General features: G+C 49.0%; 1 protein-coding gene across 1 annotated transcript in view; it reads right to left on the reverse strand.

The window, feature by feature from the left end:
- DNAH9 (dynein axonemal heavy chain 9) overlaps positions 1–19,256 on the reverse strand; it is a 333,701-nt gene that overhangs the window by 64,673 nt on the left and 249,772 nt on the right. The window contains exons 50-53 of the mRNA XM_054709112.1: positions 14,688–15,113; positions 8,547–8,666; positions 5,169–5,357; positions 2,643–2,878 (exon numbers count right to left, since the gene is read on the reverse strand). Of these exons, the coding sequence (XP_054565087.1) occupies positions 2,643–2,878; positions 5,169–5,357; positions 8,547–8,666; positions 14,688–15,113 (971 nt within the window). The remainder of the gene's footprint in view (positions 1–2,642; positions 2,879–5,168; positions 5,358–8,546; positions 8,667–14,687; positions 15,114–19,256) is intronic.

Below are 19,256 nucleotides of genomic sequence, written 5' to 3' on the forward strand. Positions count from 1 at the left end.
AGTGAAGAAGAGGAGGGATTCATATAAGCTAATACTGAAATATTTTATATAACTTCAACAATACAGATATGTGGAAAAAATGTCTAAAAGGATATCATATACCAAAAAGTTAGCAATCTTTTTCTGTGAATAATGAATTATAGGAGTTTAATTTTTGTCTTTGTGATTTTTTTGTACAACCTTTTTTCTTTTACTGCATAAATAATATATATGTATTTTAAATGAGAAATATCACAATAAATGTTATTAAATATAAAACTAAATAATTAAAGGTATATTATTATATGAGTAGAAAGGAATAAAGATCTATTTAATAAGAAAATTTAACACAGAGTAAAATGTCACCTCTAATTAATTGGGGGAAAGGATGGAGAATCTAATAAATGGTATTGGAAAATGACTAACCATTTCAAAATTAAAAATTAGGTCTATACTTTATATAATACCCTAAAATATATTTCAGATGATTGGATTTCCCATTAAAAAACTAAAAATTCTAGGTGAATATTTACATAATTTCTGGACAGAAAAAGACTTTTCTAAGCTTGATCGATGGAAGAAATGAGTGACAAATCTAAGCAAATTGTAGTATGTTCCATCCCACAAATAAAAAGACAAATGACACTCGACCGAACATCCATTCCTCTGATGAAGGGAGACTATACTAAATAGTCTCAACACATATTACATATAATAAAATATTTGCATTCAAATACTAGATACCAAATCTAGAGAGCCATCTAACAGAAGAGTAGTCAATGGACATGAACAGAGAATTTTTTGAACAGGTGTTTACCGAGGGCTTCTTAAGTGTCAAGCACTGTTTTTGGTATTAGGGCAATAGGAATGAGCAAAAAGAACAAACTTTTTCCCCCCTAAAATGCAGTTATTGGTTAGTTAGAAAAAAATACTTTAATTAAATGTCTCATGTCATTTCTCACCAAATTTTGCTCTATAAGAAAGAGTCCATTCTGTATAAGTCAGAGCAGCAAACCTCACTTTGGAAGCCATGTGTTCGAGTAAATAAACCTTGGATCACTAAGTGAGATCACCTTGGTTCAAACACTGCCTCCATCGATTTAAAAATATTTAAATTAATTTTTAATTGTGGTAAAATATACATGAAATCTACCATCTTCACCATTTCTAAGTGTAAAGTTTGGCACTGAGAACATTCCCACTATTGTGTGACCATCACCACCATTCCTCTCCAGAACTCTCTTCATCTTGCAAAACTGAAACCCTGTACCCCCTTACACAATGATTCCTCATCTGCCCTACCCCTCCTCTGGGGGACCAATTCTGCCCCTATGAACCTGACCACTCTAAGTACCTCATGTAAGTGGAATTACACAGTATTTGTCCTTCTGTGACTGGCTTATTTCACTTACAGGAGGTTAAGATTCATCCATGCTGTAGCATGTATCAGAATGATATCCCATTGTATGTATAGTACATTTTATTTCTCCATTTATCTGTTCATGGACAGGTGGATTGCTTCCACCTTTTGCCTCTTGTAAATAATGCTGTTATGACCACGGGGGAACAAATATCCATCGCTTTTAAAGCTGTGTACTCTTGGGGAAATTACTTCTGTGAATCTCACTTTCCTCAAAAGTGAATGTTACCAATAACACTAACCTTATATGTTGTGTGGATTAAAAAAGCATCTATAATAATAAAAGTGTAATATGCTAATTAGATCGGATGTCCTTCCGGACAACCTTTCAGACAAAGCCGGGGCTGTGAGGAAAGCCCGGGTCCCGGGAAACCAGTGCCGGCAGTCGGGGGAAGGAAGGTCTACTCTCGCACAAATTTCATGCATTGGGCCTCTAGTTTGAAACAAAACTTGTACCATCAAGAATGGCACATGTCAACCACCGAATACATGGCTTGAGCCCCGTCCATCTCCCTAATTGCCCTACTCTATTTCTCCCATGCATCCTAGGGCACAGAATAAGAATTGAGTACTGAAAATACAGGGCTAAGTTGTAACAGGGCTAATGTAGCAATGGGGTGAGAGATGCTGAGGCCTGGGCCTGTGTGGTGTGGTGTGTACTGGACTGACATTCTCTCTGGTATTCACGTCCCTTCTTGTAGCAGTAACTCCCGTCTTGTAGGTTCAAAGCCGTATGGCCGGCACAAAGGGCTCTGAAGTTTCCGTGGCTGCTATGCATCCAATCGCAACGTCCTGTTGCTCCTCAGGAGAAAGAGTTTAGGTTTGTTCAGTGTGGCTCAGGGGCAGAGGTGGGAGGAAGGGGTAGGAGAGGCCTAAGGGGGGCAGGTTTTGGCTCAAGGTGAGGAAGACTTTGCAAAACACAGATTCCGACAATGAAACGTGATGCTTGGGGAGTCAGGGAGTGTTCAAGCAGAGATGGGAGGGTGGATGCCAGGGATAGTGGAGCCGGGGCTCCTGAGTGGGTGAGGCTGACACGAGTGATCTCTAATGAGAGAGAAAATCAGAGACTCGGTACCCAAGCATCTTGCATTGAGATGTGTCCTAAAATGGGAGGAGGAATATGGGAGACCAGGAGGGACCAGGAGAGTAGAAACAACCCACCGGGGCTTAAGATCCGCTCATACCACTTTTGTTTTCTCTGCACAGATGGCAAAAGTGGGACCTTTCGTGCTAGGCCACTTACCCCTTCTGACCGATCTGGGTGACCCGGAGGTCTTCTCCGTATTTGTTCTTGACCCATTTGATGCCTTGCAGCTGAGGGTCAACCAGGAGCGGCCAGCGTTCACAGGTGATGAGGATGGTGGCATTCTCCACGGACATGCGGTCGGCAGGGAGGCCCTGGTTCTGCCAGGCAGCCACGTCGGCATCATCCGTCAGCATCCTCAGGGGGTCCAGGCTGGGGGTGACCGGGATGCGGACCTGAGGATGAAGCAACGCCCCACACTCAGAACGGAGCGTGCCTTCTCAGCTGGGGTGGGATGCACAGTGGTTCCCTAAAATGAAGAGTTCCTTGAAAGTGCTTTTCTGGATGTGTAATTATTTCTGGAAACAGGATTTTTAAAGTCCCGAGAGTATTTTTTGTGTTGACTGGTGAAAACAGCAGAAATTCAGTCTGTGTGACCCTTGCCCTTCAGTTTATTCACCGAAATCAGATTTCTACCATAAATCATTTGTATCTAAATCAACAGCCTCTTCGGTGCCCTTACCCGTTAGCATGCTGCATCTCTGCTTCTCGTGTGCCAGGCCCCACGTCTACGGAGCTTTCTCTGTCTGCGCAGCCAACACGGACCGCTCCCTGCTCTCACTGCCTCGCTCCCTGCTCTCACTGCCTCATCCCCTGCTGACAGAGGCCCGGTGTGCAGAGCTGGGGTTGCTTCCCTTGCTCCCGGCCCAGGACCCCACACCCAGGGCTGACGGCGTGACTCTGCAAACTCCCTGCTGGTGCCCTGGGAGACCGGTGTGCCCTCCGGGCCTGAGCGTGCCTCCGCACAGCCCGTTTCCCTGCGGCCCGGGTGAGCCCCGGGCCCTGCCTTTCTGTCTCTGTTGACCTCTCTCTGCTTGTGTAATTCTTGTGCAAGTAATATGTTCCATGGGGGACGTGTACCTTTTTAAAAAATGGAAGTAATCATCCCAGTGTGTGCAACCATCAGCTCTGTCTGAAACACTTTCATCGCCCCAAAAAGAGGCCCCATACCCATTAGTCACGCCCCGTGCTCCCCTACCCCCAGCTCTTAGCAACCATGCTTCCGTTTTCTGTCTCGTGGGGTTTACTTAGTCTGGATATTTCACTTAAAAGGAATCATACAACATGTGATGTTTTGTGTTTGGCTACTTTCATTTAGCAGAATGTTTTCGAGGTTCACACACATATGCCCTTTGAACCCCTCTGTCTCTCTCTTCTCTGCAGTCTGTCTTCCCAGTTACCCCGGGAAAACCTTTGCAAACCATCTCCTGCCCCTTTAACCACCTGCTAAGTTTGTGAGTGGCCAGTGCTGTGCCATCCAACAGCCTCTGAAGGGAAACCTGCCCCGGGAGGTATGGCTCCCTGGAGTGAGCTTCCTTTGTAACCTATGCTTTCTGGTTTATGCACTGAAAGCTATCGCTGTGAGAAGGAATCCGCAGATTTCACCCGACAGCTGACAGGGTCCAGGGCACGAAAATGCATACAAACCCCAAACAAAACCAGAAAAATCCTCGCGAAGCTGCCTCATCTTTGTTCGCTCAGCTAATGATCGCCCTTTTAACACCTTCCTTTTCTACAAGTGCCCAAGTAAATAAATAGCGTTCTTTTTGTTTATTTCCTAGAGCTGTAACAGTTTTTAAAGCACTATTCGACAGATTATCAGGTAAGATTTCATAAGCTGACGTGTGAAAGCAATCCTCACTAGACAACGTGGGTTCTGCGATCAAAGGCGACACCTACAGGTGAGCTCGGGAATGCAGCCCCTACCACCTGCTCCTCATGAACACCAGCTCCTGCTGGGCTGGGGGCTGCCTGCGGCTCGTGGGCAGGAAGGTCCTAGCTACCTCGTGAGGCCGAGGGCACGCGGAACACTCCGTGGCTGTGGGGGCGGAGGGATGTGGCAGTCTCGGGTCACATTAGGTGTTATTGGGTCTAAGGCTCCAACACAACCCTGAGCTGCTTCAGCAGGAACCAGCATCCCCACTCCACCGGGTCAGTGCGGAGGAGGGGCGGGGGGAAATCCACCCCTCACACCAAGAGGCTGCTGCGTGCGCATGGCAGGAGAGGGGGAGGCCGGTGCACACGGGGCACAGACGGTGCAGCTTGGGGCCCGGTAACAAGGTGCAGTGCAGAAGCTGGGGAGGGGCCTGGTCCCCGCTGCCCTGAGACATGTGGCTCAAGAGCAGAGAGACTGGAGGGAACACAGGTGGCGCTGGTGCCGCTCAGGGCTTATCGTTCTGAGGGGGCCAGGGGGCAGCCTGCTGGGCAGGGGACCAGGGTTCCCACGGAGGGCCCCATTGGGAGAGAGCTGCTGTCCTCGGAATACCCCCCTGAGGGCCATGGGGATGCAGGCAGTGTGGGAGCACGGGGTACGTATGTCTCCCTCCTGGATCCCAGCCATCATGGTGGGTGCTCGGTGGAGGTGGGAGGAGGTGTGCAAGCGGGGCTAGAAGGTTTGGGTGATGGCCATGTGAGCGCACGGGTGCCACGGGCGCTGTGGGCGGTGGAAGCTCTGGCCGCACATACTTGCAGCTGGCTCAGGTAGGGTCTCCAGGTCCCGTCCACGAGGCTCCGCCGGTATTTCTTTGTAAAGAAACCCAGGTAGGAAATGAAGGCCGTGGTAAGTAAAATGTCTCCACACAACGTGCTTTCCTGCTGCTTGAAGTTCTGCACAGCTTCTGCCCACCGCACGTTTTCAGAAGCGAGTCCTCCCACCTACGGATTCAAAGGCCGGAGAGGAGAGAAGGCTTGTCACGGAGCCGCGGGCTCAGCCCCGCAGGTCACAGCGCCCGTTTCCCCCGGACACCCGAGCATCACTGCCGCGGCCCTTCTGACCCCGAGAGTTTGCAGCAAGCAGCTCAGCAAACAAGGCCCTGTTCTGTGCTGTGTGGTATGTGCTGTGTGCTGTGAGCTGTGTGCTGTGTGTGTGCTGTGTGCTGTGAGCTGTGTGCTGTGTGCTGTGAGCTGTGTGCTGTGTGCTGTGTGCTGTGAGCTGTGTGCTGTGTGCTGTGTGCTGTGAGCTGTGTGCTGTGTGCTGTGTGCTGTGTGCTGTGTGCTGTGAGCTGTGTGCTGTGTGTGTGCTGTGTGCTGTGAGCTGTGTGCTGTGAGCTGTGAGCTGTGTGCTGTGAGCTGTGTGCTGTGTGCTGTGTGCTGTGTGTGTGCTGTGTGCTGTGAGCTGTGTGCTGTGTGCTGTGTGCTGTGTGCTGTGTGCTGTGAGCTGTGAGCTGTGTGCTGTGTGCTGTGAGCTGTGTGCTGTGTGCTGTGTGCTGTGCTGTGTGCTGTGAGCTGTGAGCTGTGTGCTGTGTGCTGTGTGCTGTGAGCTGTGTGCTGTGTGCTGTGTGCTGTGAGCTGTGTGCTGTGTGTGAGCTGTGTGCTGTGTGCTGTGTGCTGTGTGCTGTGAGCTGTGTGCTGTGTGCTGTGAGCTGTATGCTGTGTGCTGTGTGCTGTGTGTGTGCTGTGAGCTGTGTGCTGTGAGCTGTGTGCTGTGTGCTGTGTGCTGTGTGTGAGCTGTGTGCTGTGTGCTGTGTGCTGTGTGCTGTGTGTGAGCTGTGTGTGAGCTGTGTGCTGTGTGCTGTGTGCTGTGTGTGTGCTGTGTGCTGTGAGCTGTGAGCTGTGAGCTGTGAGCTGTGTGCTGTGTGCTGTGTGCTGTGAGCTGTGTGTGAGCTGTGTGCTGTGTGGGCTGTGGGTCGATGGCAGGCCCTGATGCAGGCTTCCCGGTCTGCCCCTCATAGGTACGAAGATGAACACACCCTCCTCACAGGCTGAAAAGCTTCCATATGACCATGCGCGCTAATCACTCAGCACAGTGCCTGGTCCGCAAAATATATTAGAAAATTATTCACCTCTCCTGTCTCTTGTCCAAACGCTGGGATATGAAAAGAAGGAAAATTAATTTCGTGCGCTATAAATAATTCACAGTGGGCAGGGAGAGGGACATGGTGATTAAGACGCGGAGCTGGAGGGAATGATGGGCGTGCACAAAGGAGCGAGACTGCAGAGCGCGGCCTGACTCCGGCCTGCTTTGGGGCGGCCTGCCATCCGGTCGCTATGGGGGAGCAGGGACACCCTCTCTACAGAGAACTGGGAGGCGCAGGGCGCAGCTTAGCTTCTGTGTTAAGAGTATCTCTTTTTCCTTCCTGGGGAGATGGCCTCATAGGATGCCAGGCTGGGAGAGATCGCAGGGTGTGCCAGCCCAGCCATTCCCGAGGCCATGCTTAGGTTACACGGTGGAGACCAGAAAGATGGCGATGATCGCAGGACCCCGGGGCCGGCGGAGGCAGGGCAGCGCCAGAGCCCACAGCGCGCTCCCGGAGCAGAGCACGCGCAGCCTCCGCGGCCCCGCAGAAAGTGCTCCAGCGGCAAAGAAGGCTGTGCAGGTTCTGGAACCCGAGCAGAAGCCCGGCCGCGAGGAGGCAGCACCCCGTCCTGCACGTCTGTCCATCCGCACAGGAGCCGTCGCTGACCCGCTGCTCAGCTGGGTCGGTCGGCTCCCAGCCGCGGCAGTGGCTCGGCCATCCACTGCAGGGCGTGCTCCTGTGCAGCCTCTCTGCACTGGCTCTGTGCCTCCGTCCTCCCCGCACGAGGGAGCCGGCTGTGCTGTGTGAACAGACTGGCTGCAGCCCGCGTGGGAAGCCCTTTATTGGTGAGAAGGGGCTGTAAAGGCTTGTGATGCAGTGAAGTCACACCGGGGGCCCTGCTCTGGCGCTCTTAGCTGACATGTGATGGGACTATGAGCCGTAGGCATTTAAAAGGCCACGGGTTCCTGGGCCCACCTCTCTTCAGGAGCTGGGCCTGCGCCCTCCTGAGCCTTGGCTGCTGTGAGCAGTGGGACCCGGGGAGGGGCCTGTGCTGGCCTCCGCCCAGGCCTGGGGGACGGGACCTCTGCTCCCTGCTCCCGGGCACTTGCTCCGGAGCCCTGAGGAACCGTGTGACGCCAGGCTGGGGAGACCTGAGGCTGTATGGAGACGCCCGCGAAGGAAGTCGCTGTATACCCTCCAGACCAGCGTGGCCACCTGCTCGATAACGCCACGTGGCCCCTGTTGGCACCTGGAGCAGAATGGCCTGCTAGCTGAACCTGCCCAAGTTCCAGACCCACAAGCTCGGGACATTTAAAGAGTGGTTATTTTACTAAATCTCTAAATTTTAGAGTAATTTGATATATAGGCACCGTAGCACAAGCACTGTGCTCTGACCCTTTGATTAATTCTTTCCAGGAAGGTTAGAGCCTGTGTGTGTGTGTGTGTATGTGTGGTGTGTATGATACATGTGTATGTTTGTGTGATGCATGTGTGTGATATGTGTGTGAGTGTGAGATATGTGTGTGATGTGTGTATGCACGTGAGATGTGATGTATATGTGTGACGTGTGTGATGTGCATGTGTATGAGATTTGTGTGTGATGTATGTGATGTATGTATGTGTGTGATGTGTGTGATGTGTGTGTGTGTGTGTGTCAGTGTGTGTGTGATATGCATACAGGTAAGGTCATGTTCAGAAATGCTCAGGGTAAAAAAGTCTCATTCTTTTCTGCTTCTGCCTCAGTTTCCTGTCCTCACACCCTCATTATTGAACATGATACAGGTAAGAACTTCAGAGCCTGTCTATCAAATGCTGGCTTTGCTCTCTAATGCTCCCTCTGGTCGATACACACATACGTAAGCATCTCACGTCTCGCCCGGACTGCCTGAAGGAGCCATCGTTCCCACCCTCCACCCATCTCTGCAGGGAAACGTTGATCAGCCCGGGGTATGTGTTCACACCCTTCTCAGGATGCAGCCCCTCATCCCAGCACATTTTAATATTCCCCCCAAGCCCACACAGCGCGAGCTGGCTCATCCATTCCCACCTCCTCGGCGCCTGACAGCTCCGCTAATGTAATTAAAGCTCCGCGCGGAGCCGCACTCACCAGGCGATTTGCAAGGGAGATGGTGCCCGCGGTGGCTTCGGCCTCTTGCTGACATTTGAGTTTGTCTGCTGTGGCTCTCTCAAACTTGGCTGTGAGCTTGGCCAGGTTTTCATCCAGGTGCTGTTCAGGAAGGAACACAGGTGTGTCAGTAATCCCGGCCCCGGCTCCTCAGGGCTTGAGACAGGGTCCCCGTGCAGGCATCTTCAAGGAAGAGTCCCCGGGGGGAAGCTATGAAGACAGGGGACGGGGGCAAGGCAGGAAAGGAAGGCGAGTTAGGGCGCTCTCAGGCAGGGTCCCGGTGAGACCTCAGCCAGATCCCCGAGGGAGAAGGTCAGAGGGGGGTCCAGCGCAGTCCTGACCCAAGTGAGAAGCTGAGATTTCCTGCACCAGCTCCACAGTCATTGGTCTGGGGCCGGGAGGGCTGATGGCCATGGAGGAGGGCACACACGTTCTCTTCCTCCTGATGTCCTGGCAGATAGGATCTCGTTGCTGCCAGAGCTGCAGGGGCTGCCTTTAGAAGCAAAAGCTCCCTGACGCCTGCAGGCCTGCAAATGGTCAGAAAGACCCAGGACGCCCGTGTGGACCACACTCCGTGCCTGCTGCAGCAGGGCTGTGCGTGCGGATGGCCTGTCTACACCCTAAGTCCTCCCCAGACTGTAAGGTCCTAGGAGCATAAGATTCACTGTTACTTAACCTCAGCTATTCTCTTACATGACTCCAAAGTATGGGGACATTAAAAAAAATACGCAGTTTCCATTTTTTCTAAATGTACTAAGAATTGAGAATTGAAGCACTTAGATATTGTTGCCCCCAGAATACACATTAGCATACACAAAGACACACGGACCGATACCTCCCAATGCGTCTGAGTCTGCTCAGTAACCCGGGTTCAGGCTGCTCTGCTGGTCATTACCAAGTTACAAGAGAAATAAATTAAGGGCCAAGCAGTTTGAAAAGCAGGTGGTGAGGCATCCAATTAATGGTGGCAGACTGGCCACACTCATTTAATTCCTCTTCTTCCTGAGTCTTTTCTAAAATGATTGTGAAGCAATTAAAAAAGTCACAAGCCCATAACACCAAACGAAGGTGAAGGGCCATTGGAGGGTGAAGGATTCCAATAGCTTTATGAAGACCACACTGACAGGGGACCGGAAACTGCCTGAGCAGGGCAGAGAAGCTACACCCTTGAACTGAGCCTCTGCTCACCAAGGGGGAGGCTGATCAGCCCTGCAGAGCCCCATGCACCCTGGGCACTTGGCGATGTCAGGTGTGATCGAGGGGAATGCTGAAAATAGGAGGAGGGGGGGCGAGGGGAGGATGGGAGTGGGCTGGGAAATGTTAATGGGGAAAAAAGGAGGACCCATGTGATACTTTCAACAATAAAGAGAAAAAAAAGAAAAGAAAAGAAGAGGATAAATTGGAAGCCTATTAATTCCCCACTTGATATCTCTATTTGCATGCTTAGTATGCAATGCCACCAGGCATGTATGTCACCAGGCAGGAGATTCGACAGCGGCAGGGAAAAGACAACACACTCTGGTAGTTCGGATGCATCCAGCATAGCTCATCTGATCTTGAGAGCAAGTTCTGTCTGTCAACCGGCTCCGCCCTTGTCTGCACAGCTATAATCAGCCCTTGCTCATGACTCTTGTGAAAGAAAGAACAAGAAGATATTTGATGAAGGCCTAGATTAAGTCACACAAGAATTAAAAACATGACCTTGGAACATGGAGATAACTTCCAAGCATAAAAATAACAACAAAGCATAGAATCCGTCATAATTAGCATCTCAGAGAGATTCAGGTCGTCTCATCCATAAAACTAGAAAAGGATGCTAGTTAAAAGAACAGAGAACTCAAAAAATGTGGAAGTTATTATTGTTAATGTAAAAAAATAACAAATTCAAGGGAAGTTTTAAAAGATAAATTTGAGGAAATCTAGAAAGTATAAGAAAACATAAAGTATAGAGAGAGTAGAGAAAATAGGGCCCCATCAGAAGGTCTAACATTCAATAAATATGTATTCAGCAAGATAAAATGAAAAAGGAAACAGAAGGGAGATTAACCAAGAAGTAATACAAAATAATTTTTTTAGAACTGAAGAAAAGTCTCTACATCATAAAAAAAGGATGGTAGCTAAGCATGTCAATGTAAAGTTTCAGACACCAAGAATAAAGAACAATTTGAAAGACTTCCAGAAAGAGAGAAACAGTGCATTGATAAGTCTGTTCATCAGATTTCTCACCAGATGAGGATAAAGCATTCAATGTTCTAAGCAGAAAAAACTAGCAACTCAGAATTCAATACTCAGCAAAATTGTCAGCTCAGTTTAAAAATAAAGACTGGAGCAATTCAGAAAATTTACTTCTTACCTAACATTTCTGAGAAAGTTACTTTAAAAAGAGCTGTCACAAAACAAGACAAGAAATTAAGAAAGGACAAGGCATGGGGTCTAGGAGCCTTTGGAACCAACCCAAGAAAGCAGTGAAATATATTAACACTGGAGCTCTGAGTTGGGGACCAGGGAGAAAAGTCTTAGAGGCAAAGGATGACTGGGTAGAATATGAATTAGATGGAGAGTTTAAAAGTAATTGAGGCTATCCAAAAGGAACTAATGGAAAAGAAAAAAGATAAAGGAAAATAGAAACTCCAGGGTTGTAGAAATGGTTGTATAAGAAAGGAAATATAATGCTAGCGTACCACTTAGATTTGCTATGAGCAATATAAACATGTTCACAGAATATAAACGGAATTTACTGATGTTTCAACTGTTTGAATCAGTCAGAGGATAGAGCAAGGACCACTTAATTTTGGTTATAGAATAGAATGCAGATATGTTTGATCTTGCTGACTCAAAAGCAACAGTGATAATAGGTAGTGATAACAGGAGTTGGGAATTGGAAGGTAGGGAGGAAGCTGAAGGAAGGAGCAATGACTTCATCTTGAAAGCTGAGGGCCGCAAGGAAGCTAACTCTATCTGATGGAACAAGAAATAAAGATGACACCAACTCACAGTGCCACAACGATGTGGGAAGTCATAGCGACGAACATCTTAGAGTCTCATCTAGCAGAAAGCTTACTGCCTGAACAAGATCCATCAGGAAATGAGATGCCAGTACAGCACATAGAAAGAAGCCAGAGATTCAAATGTGCAGAGGCCGGGAAGATCATGCAAACTGGTCCGATGACTTCAGCAAAACTGTCTGCTTGAATGGGAGGCCACGACTTAACTCCTGGGTCAGTTAATGCTATTTGGGAATCTTATTCTTTTAAGACTGTCCAGATGTCAAATTTTTACAAGACGCTCCTATAATTAAATCACTATGTGTGGACTAAATACAACACATTGAAGCCACTTGGTAGCAAGCTCTGAGGAGTATCAACAACCCATTGAAACAGACAAAATAATTAAAGGGCAGAAGACTATGGTTTCTCATCAGAAATCCTTGTCTATTATTTGATATTTTATTTATGGTGGAGATATGCCCGATGAAAATGCCTTACTTGTTTTTATTACTATTACTTTTATAAATTGTAATAATATAAAATATGTTCATTATAAAAAAAAGAAAATACGGATAAGCACCATCTAAAATCTACCACCCAGAGCTAACCACCACTATTCATATTCTATGTATTATAATTGCATGAATAGTTTAATTGAAACTATCCTATATAATAAAGAGCTAATATGTTCATTAGACCAGATGGTGTAATAATCTTCCATAATGACCAGTGGGTGGGGGGCGGGGCCGCGAGGCAGCTGGGGTTGCGAGGGCCGAGCCCCTTGCACAAATTTCGTGCATTGGGCCTCTAGTAATTGTATAATTTGAGCATCTTGAATATACAATTTATGTGGAATTATCCTAAAATTCTAAAAATAAGGCTTGGGGTGACGTGCAACTAGAAAAGGCTGGCAATGGCCTTGGTGGGCCCCCATGTCAGAGATGGTGTTAGCGAGTCTCCTCTGTTATGGGGGCGGTGGTCAAACTCTTGGGGTGTTGATAGTCATGTGAATAAGCAAAAGATGGAGAGGCAGTTGTTAAAAGTGAAAATATATTAAAAAATATGTTGGCAGGGAAGAAGTGCCTTCGTAAGGTAGCCAAGTATTTTAAAACATTGTGCTGCATTCACAGGTTGAGTAGGCTGTCATGGGAATGTTGGCTACTGAAAAGGTATAAACATTTTGCAAACATTCCTTTTGCACCAAATGTTCCTTTAAATAACTTGAGTGAAGAGTGCTTTGCAACGCAGTTCTTGTAACACTATTCCGGGAGAGACTGAAGAATCTGAGCGTCACTGGGAGGTATTCCCCCAGGAGCAGTCCTGGGACGTGATGGTGCTTGCGTTTGGTATTCTTTGAAGAGGGCCGTAGTTATGGTGACGATGGTGCGCTTCAAGTAAACTGGCCTGTGAACATCTGGATTTATAAAGCAAACATATTGAGGGGTTAGGTGCTTTGTCACAAGTGCCTCTTCTTTATAGAGATTGGTTGCCTGATCTTTGACCTAGCCTTTAGCTATAGACTTTAACCCACCAGTCAGTAAGCCAGGGCATGAAGCGTGCGACGCGTCTACAAGCCTCCTTTTCACCATTTGTAAAACCCTTTCTATCAGCATGAGAAATGTGCAGCGAGAATCTTGTATGCCTGGAAAGCATGTGTGGAAATGAAGGCTTGACCTTGGTCATGATGGTGACTGATTACCAGGGTTGTATGTGCATGTGAGAGCACACGTAGCTGGGGAGGAGGCCAGGGAGCAGGGTCCAGCAGGCTCGGCGGCCATACCCACCTCACGGCAGCAGCTCTGTGTCAGTAGGGGCCGGGCTCTGGGCTCCTGCCTACCTGCATTTTCTACTTGAATGAAGCAGGGACATTATTGTGTCTGTTTTACTCCAGGAAACTGAAGTCTGGGCATTTTATAGACCTTTCTGGAGGTCACACAGAAGCAGATATTACAGCTTGGGTTGGAAGTGAGGTCTGCTGATGGGTTTCAGCTGCTGTGCCATCCCATGGGGCTCCAATTCTAACTCTCAATTCAGTAGGATCCATTTTAACAGCAAAGGTAATGTTCAAGGGAAATCGCAAATAGGTGTGAATCCTAGATCAGCCCTAACCCCAGGATGGGTGAGGCATTTATAATCAAATATCAATTAGTAAAAACTAATGATTTTCACAGGTTTATATTTATGGTCAATATACTACTTGCTTTAAAAGCTCTCATGGAGCAATGCAGATGGCACAGTGCTGAGCGGGCCACGTGCCCACACTGCTGGCCACGTGCCCACACAGCAGGCCACATGCCCACACCGCAGGCCACATGCCCACACTGCAGGCCACATGCCCACACAGCAGGCCACGTGCCCACACTGCAGGCCACGTGCTCACACTGCTGAGTGAGCTGCAGGAAGACAGTGGCATAGGCTGAAGGTAAAAGGTACAAAAGGTGAGGTTGGGTGGCCAAAGCCTGCATCTCAAAGAGAGAGAGCATCTCAAATGTTTGACCTTTTATTCTAGCAATCAGATGTGCAAAAATACGAAAGTCACTTGTGGTTAATGAGATAACAGCTGATTTCATGCATAACACTATTTGTGTATTATACACCTTTATGTCATCTTTTCCTTCCTCGGAGGAAAAGGAAAAAAACAAAACAAAAAAACATTCAGGGGCAAAGTGTAAACCATTGGTCCAGGGTCTTGACTATACAGTGTTTGAGGAAGAAATGTAAAAAGTTGCCTCAACTGAAATATCAGATGATTTTGCACATCAACCTGTTTTCCCTGCTTCTAGGCTCTGGGAATGGCAGAGGGCACTATTTGTACAGGGGTGCCCAATGGGGTCAGAGCATGGCCAGTGGGGTCAGAGGCACTCAGCAGCAGGGTCATAGGGCACCCAGCAGGGTCAGAGGGTGCCTGGCAGGGTCATAGGGCACCCAGCAGGGTCAGAGGGTTCCCAGCAGGGTTAGAGGGTGCCCAGCAGGGTCATAGGTCACCCAGCAGGGTCAGAGGGTTCCCAACAGGGTTAGAGGGTTCCCAGCAGGGTTAGAGGGTGCCCAGCAGGGTCATAGGTCACCCAGCAGGGTCAGAGGGTACCTGGCAGGGTCAGAGGGATCCCAGCAGGGTCAGAGGGCACTGCTCACTTACAGCGATCTTGGCCTTGATGGCTGCCAGCTTCTCCTGGGCGGCGGTGAGGTCCGAGGTGGCTCTGCCCAACGCCTGGCGCTTGGGCTCCACATCACAGAACACCTCGTAGAACTTCACGATGTTGATGACCCAGGAGCAGAGGCCCGCAGCCGCGTAGGACTTGGTGGCCACGAACTCCGGGTTGAACTCGGGGTCCTGCAGGTGCGGCCTGACGGCTCTGAGGCAGTTCTCGTGGATGTTCTCTTTGTCAAAGTGGACGAGGGAGTCCAGGAAGCCATGCACTCCGGCCATGGCGACCTTAGCGGCCTTCCAGCTGCGGTCCTTGGGCACCTTCCCCCCGGGGGCCATGAGCGCCATCACGGCGGCCATGACATTGCTGACGGCCGGAGGGGGAGAGCCGAAGGACTTCAGCTCGGTCAGGTTGGTCTGAGAAGGGAGAAGGAGGGCGTTAGAGGAAAATGAATGGGCTTCCTTTGTCCTCGGCCGCTAATGGAGTTAGGACCAGAGTGATCAATCTGAAAGGGCTGCTGGGAAGCCTGCCGCGGCCTCGGAATTTTAAACTTCATGACTCATCAGGAGGAACCCACGCTTCGGCCCGTGGCTCCGCCGTCCCTGCGTGGTCAGCGGGACTCGGCTGTGTCCTTTCAGCACTGAAACCCGCTCGCACCCATTAGAAACACAATTATTTCATATTCCACTGAAAAACAGGATGCCAACATACCCTGAAATATGCAGCTTGCCATGAATAAAAGATAAGGTTATTATAAATTAATTTCCATCCTGGAGTGAAGAGAACAGCTCTGTAACCCAACTAATTTTTTTTCTTTAATTAAACTGCTTTGTTCCATGAGCTTGTTCTGACTACACTGGCCTGTCCTGATAGCAAAGCGGCATTTTCTGCCAAGATAATTCAGACAGAAAGCTTGTGGCCCGTGCAGTTGCTGCCTCTGCCTACACCTGGGCTTGTCCTTTGCTCCAGCTTTCATTTGCTGTAGAATGAATGTCTGAAAGTGTTGACCTTGGCAAGTCACTTAAACTCCCCAGGCCTCAGTGTTTTCATCTGCTCACTGGGAGCAGGGGTGCCCATTAATCGGTAAGTGAAATTGTGCCATAATTGCGCATGAAGTGGACTTACTAGTAAGGTTCCTTCTGACCATCAGTGATTTTGCAAGTGGGGAAATCATAATTCAGAGATTAGATCCTTGTGCCACGTTAATTTGGGGTGCTCCTGGGTCTGGGAATCTACAAGCGAGGGGGATTTTTTTCCTAGCCTAGTGGAAATACCTAGAAAGACGTTCTATTTGTTTTTGCAACTGTTTTCACATTTGGTCATGAACTTGTCAGGGGCAGGAATAAAGGACAGCCCAGGCATAGAGGTGTGCTGGCATACCGTCATAGTGGCCTCCCCTGGATGAAAGAGGGCCAAGCGAGAAAATCCAATCAGAAAGAAAATCCACAATTTTCAAACACTTTAGATTATGTTCAATGTACTGAATTAAGGAAATATAAAAATGTATAAAGATGATATTGAATTCTGTAACCCAGATACATATTGCTAATATTTCAATGTAATTCCTTCCAGTATTTTTTATATTCAGATATACCTATAAACTACAGATATACTAGAGGCCTGGTGCATGAAAATTCATGTACTGGAGGGGGTGGTCCCTCAGCCAGGCCTGCCCCCTCTCATAGTCCGGAAGCCCTCAAGGGCAGGAGGCAACCCAGCGATGCCCCATCACACCTCTGCTGCTGTCACTGCTGGCAGTGCAAGCCTCAGCCGGCCCTGGTTACCTGAGCCTCGGGTGGCCCTGGGTGGCTGGGCAGCCTCCATCTGAGGCTTGCCTGCACCTCGGGCTGGCCCTGGGCAGCTGAGGGGCTGAGGGACTCCAGAGGCAGGCGCATGGAAAGACCGGACCCACCTGGGGGTGGGCCCGGTCATGCTGCATGCCTGGGGGTTGGCCTGGCCGTGCTGCGCACTTGCCGCCCCAGCGGGGCTGAGGGGATTGGGTGCTGCCATCTTGTGGCTGTGGGTGCTGCCATCGTTGAGGGTGTGGCAGTCAATTAACATATCCCTCTTTATTAGATAGGATGATCACAACTGTTCTGGTTTCAGTGACAGGAATCCCAGCTGAGGTGCCAGGGGGCTTTCTGGCTCCTGTATTTGGACAGGATGGGCTGGGAGCTGACCTTAAGGATGAGTGGAACTATACTTTGATTGTTTGTGGGACTCTCAGATCTTTTCTTGTTTCTGCATCTCTCCCTGCATGAGTTTCCTTTCTGCCAACCAGCTTAGTTGCATTGTAAGGCACATGACCTCCCTCTCTGCCTTCAATGCGGATCACCTCCTCCATCTCTCCCTAAGCTCTGGCCACAGCCGCTTCCTCCCAGCATATGGATTGCCAAGCTCATTCCCACCTCAGGACCTCTGCCTGGAATGCATCTTTCTATGCCATTTGCATGGCTGATCCCTTCTCATCATCAAGATCTCATTTCAAAAGCCCCGCACTCAGAGCTCAACACCAACTTCCCCTTCCTCGTCATTTCCTATCTGAGCACCTGAAGATCTTCACAGAACTCAGCGCAATTGGAAAGTTGCCACTTTTCTCTGTTGAATTATTATATTCCTCTTCTTCAAGAGGACAGGAATCCCATTTCCCATTAACCACTACAGCCACAGTGCCAGAGTAGGAACTGGCACACAACACGTGTGCTGGATGCTGGCAGGGAAAGAAGACGCTCTCTTCAGCCTAAATCAAAATTACAAGGTCTTGGGAATGATCTTGTTTAGTTAGGCGGGGGTCCTGTGGCCAATCACCCACTGGGCAGGCGATTCAGTACCACCAACAGGGACACAAGGATGGAAAATCCTTCCTCAGAAGAAGGCAGACCTGGTTCTGAGTGAGCAAGCATCAGGCCCACACCACCCTCTCCACTCCACTCCTGCCTTGGGGCTCTTGGTCTAGCTGCTGCCTTGGCCTTGACTGCCCTTCCCAGTACGTGCCTGATGGAACCCCCAGGTTTTCACTCAAACGTCTCCTTCACAAGGAGGCCCACACTGATCACCTTCTTTAACTCCGCAATCTACTACCACCCCTCCCTAGCTGTCCCTGCGCTCCTCCTTACTCTGCTCTCTGCATCTGTTTCTTTTCCCCACAGCATTTGTCATGTTCTAATACACTGGATAACTACCTTTTCACTGTGCTTCCTGTCTCTCCCCCTCACCTGTGTTAACACAGAAGCTTCGTAGAGGCAAGGGTGCACCATGTGCACCAGAACAGTGCCTGGCAGAGAGGGCAGTCAGTGCATTTCTGCTGAGTGAATAAGTGTGCACAGTCATTCTTAAGCAAAGGGGGATACAATAGTAAACAAAAAAGGTGGTCCTTCTGCTTCCACGGGTGAACAGATAAGCAACAAAGAGGCCAACCGTGGATATTTTGGAGGTAATATGTGCTTTGAAAACAACAACACATGGCTAACGGGCTAGAGGATTTTTGAGGAGAGATGATACCACTTTAGCTAGGAAGGGAGGTCTGGGAAGGTCACTTTAGGAACCTGGAATTTCAGTTGGGATGTAAATGATGGGAAGGGGGCAGCTCTGAGGAGGTCTGCAGGGCACTGTTCCCAGGGGATGAATTTGCAAGCGAAGAGGCCAGAATAGCACAAGCTTGGCCATTCTGTAGAGGGTGGAAGTCAAGAGATTGGTGGAGATGAGGGAGGAGAGGCAGTCAGGGCCAGACACAGGGGGTCCAGAGTGGTGGGGAGGAGTTCGATTTCATTCTAATTTCAGTGGGAAGCCACTGGAGGGTTCTAGGCAGGGAGTGAAAGGATCCAGTTTTGCTTTGAGAGCTTGTGGTGCAGGCTTACTGTGGAGGGAGTGGGTGAAAAGGACAAGTTAAGGGGCTGGGTAGTTGCCCAGGCAGGAGACCGAGGGTATTTGAAGTGGACATGCTGGGAAGTGACTGGATCTGGAATATATTTTGGAGACAGTAGAGACAGAAGTTACTGATCATTTAAAAAAGAAACATGAAAGTCATTACTTGTTCCTCTCAAACAGAATGTTTCAAGTTGGTATCCCATCAGATGGATGAACCACATCCTACCTAATAAAATAGTAATATGCAAATTGACCACACCTTCGCTACACCCAAGCCACGCCCACCAGCCAATCAGGGCGAGTATGCAAATTACCCAACAAAGATGGCGGTTAATTTGCATATGCTGAGGGAGAGAGGAGTGAAGACTGAAGACAACTTAGAAGGAAGAGGGAGGAAAAGTGGAAAGCAAGTTGGCTGCCAGAAGGAAAGCTGGGGTGGGGCGAGGCGGGGCGGGGCAGAGCAGGGCAGAGCGGGGCGGGGTGGGTGGCAGTGGCCGCTTGCAGGATTCTTCCTGCAAATGGGCTACTAGTTTTATATAAAACATACTGAGTTACTGGAAATCTAGGTCATTTCCACAAACACCATATAGATAATGCTTTGCTGGACTTCTATAGAAATCTCTGAAAATCTTAGATTTGTTCTTTATGATAATATTCCTAGAGGTGGACTGGATGGGTCCATTTATATATAA

The sequence above is a fragment of the Eptesicus fuscus genome, chromosome 20 (assembly GCF_027574615.1).
Source record: "Eptesicus fuscus isolate TK198812 chromosome 20, DD_ASM_mEF_20220401, whole genome shotgun sequence".
Taxonomy (NCBI): Eukaryota; Metazoa; Chordata; class Mammalia; order Chiroptera; family Vespertilionidae; genus Eptesicus; species Eptesicus fuscus.